The 2,256-nt window shown below is 48.4% G+C and overlaps 1 protein-coding gene across 1 annotated transcript; it reads left to right on the forward strand.

Annotated features, from left to right (window-relative positions):
• On the forward strand, positions 1–1,195 carry LOC118408865 (serine/threonine-protein kinase SMG1-like). Its single transcript, XM_035809724.1, has 2 exons — positions 1–324; positions 878–1,195. Exons 1-2 carry the CDS (start codon positions 16–18, stop codon positions 1,178–1,180), a joined length of 612 nt encoding a protein of 203 aa, XP_035665617.1. The 5' UTR covers positions 1–15; the 3' UTR covers positions 1,181–1,195.
• The last annotated feature ends 1,061 nt before the right edge of the window (positions 1,196–2,256 follow it).

A 2,256-nucleotide genomic window follows, 5' to 3' on the forward strand; every position in this document is an offset into this window, starting at 1 on the left:
GTGAGTTAAAGAGAGATGGGGAATAAAAACAAGACAGATTTAAAATTTAATGTGATCTTTTTCCTCAGTGCCATAGTTGACACCCTGTCCAAGCACAACCCGTCCATGGTGTCCCAGGTCCAGACGATGGTGTCGGAGCTGCGGAGAGTGACCCTGCTGTGGGAGGAGCTGTGGTTCGGCGCCCTGAACCAGCACCACGGGGACATCACGCGCAGAATCCACCAACTGGAGGACGAGGTGAAGCGCGTGCTGAGTAACACCACACTGAGCCACGAGGAGAAGTCCGCCATCATACTGGAGAAACACAACGCCATTCTCAAACCTGTGAGTTCATGTCTATAGTATAAATGTGGGACCTATAGTCATTGCTTTGTGACTGACTATCGAGTAACTGTGCCATGACAGTCTAATTTGTCGGTATACTACTAAAAGACAAAAAGGGCGCAGTCACATTCGTCTTACAATCATCATACAATCATAACCTTAAGGGTATTCTTTGGATAGCTGTGCATTTGCGATACAAAATTCAGCTGTCTTGGTACCCAAAAGGCTGTTTTCCCGAAATTAGACCTTTGTTGGCAGTTGGTTTTGTCACTGCCTGTTCAAATTCTGTGAAATCAAAATCACATAGGAAAAATACAAGTACGACGTAGCCCAAAACCGTCTTTCTTTATGAGCTGGCATGTGTCCAAATTTCTTTTGCATGCAGGCTGACAGGAAGTAATGTTTAGCACATGGCTCAGGAACCCAAGGATGCTGTGTGCCCAAGAGTTATGTGTGACATGACATGTTAGATTTTATCAAGAAATTTACAAAAACTTGCACAGAGGTGCTCAGGTATGAAGTTTATTTCAATATCCTATTTCCTTTGTTTTAGACTGTGTTCGCCATGGAGCATCTGAAGGCCATCACGGACCAGCCAGGAGAGACGCCACACGAGCGATGGTTCCAGGACACTTACGAGAAACACATCGAGGAGGCGCTGAACAAACTGAAGAACCCTCCCAACCCCAGCACCCCTCAGAACTCGTGGGTCATGTTTAAACAGGTGGGAAGTTCACACTTTACCCTCCCAACCCCAGCACCCCTCAGAACTCGTGGGTCATGTTTAAACAGGTGGGAAGTTCACACTTTACCCTCCCAACACCAGCACCCCTCAGAACTTGTGGGTCATGTTTAAACAGGTGGGAAGTTCACACTTTACCAACCCTCCCAACCCCAGCACCCCTCAGAACTTGTGGGTCATGTTTAAACAGGTGGGAAGTTCACACTTTACCCTCCCAACCCCAGCACCCCTCAGAACTTGTGGGTCATGTTTAAACAGGTGGGAAGTTCACACTTTACCCTCCCAACCCCAGAACCCCTCAGAACTTGTGGGTCATGTTTAAACAGGTGGGAAGTTCACACTTTACCAACCCTCCCAACCCCAGCACCCCTCAGAACTCGTGGGGTTTAAACAGGTGGGAAGTTCACACTTTACCAACCCTCCCAACCCCAGCACCCCTCAGAACTCGTGGGTCATGTTTAAACAGGTGGGAAGTTCACACTTTACCAACCCTCCCAACCCCAGCACCCCTCAGAACTCGTGGGTCATGTTTAAACAGGTGGGAAGTTCACACTGGACCAAACTGACCACTACCTTAGACTTTGAATCCAATGATGAAAGCGAAATCATGTAAAATAAGTACCTAGCATTGGCTAGGGCCGTCCCTCAGATAGGACGTTAAATGGTTGTCCCATATTCAGGGATAGCCACACCCTGAGCACGTAAAAGAACCTGCCATACTTATCGAAAAGAGTAGGGGTCCTTCCTGGTGTGAGTGGATCAAACCCAAGCAGCCTTCATAACACCTGCTTGGCCTATTGGGTCAGTTAGTCGAACTTGCTGAAGCCCGATGTTTCTGACTTAGGGAGAAGAGATACTGCCACAGTGAGTGTTGTTCAGTGCCCAAAAGTGGTCAATGGCGGTGTATTCCGTATCACCCGAGGTGCCAGCCCGACCCCGGGTCGCGATCGCCCGACGGTCGTGATCCACCTGAGAAAACCCGTTTTGATGCGAAATGCGCCAGAAGTTGAACAAATTTGGTGCCCTTGAACAAAAAGTGTTGCAACAGTAATGTTCCAACGTCCAAGTCAGGTAATCGAACTTTCAATGGCGCCGCATTCGGCCCGCTCGAAACAGTTTGATTTATTTGAATGGAGCCTGTGTGATAGGCCTTTCGAACCTGTGCAATACGGAAGTTATGGCTCGGTCCG

Source organism: Branchiostoma floridae, unplaced genomic scaffold (assembly GCF_000003815.2).
Source record: "Branchiostoma floridae strain S238N-H82 unplaced genomic scaffold, Bfl_VNyyK Sc7u5tJ_472, whole genome shotgun sequence".
NCBI lineage: Eukaryota > Metazoa > Chordata > Leptocardii > Amphioxiformes > Branchiostomatidae > Branchiostoma > Branchiostoma floridae.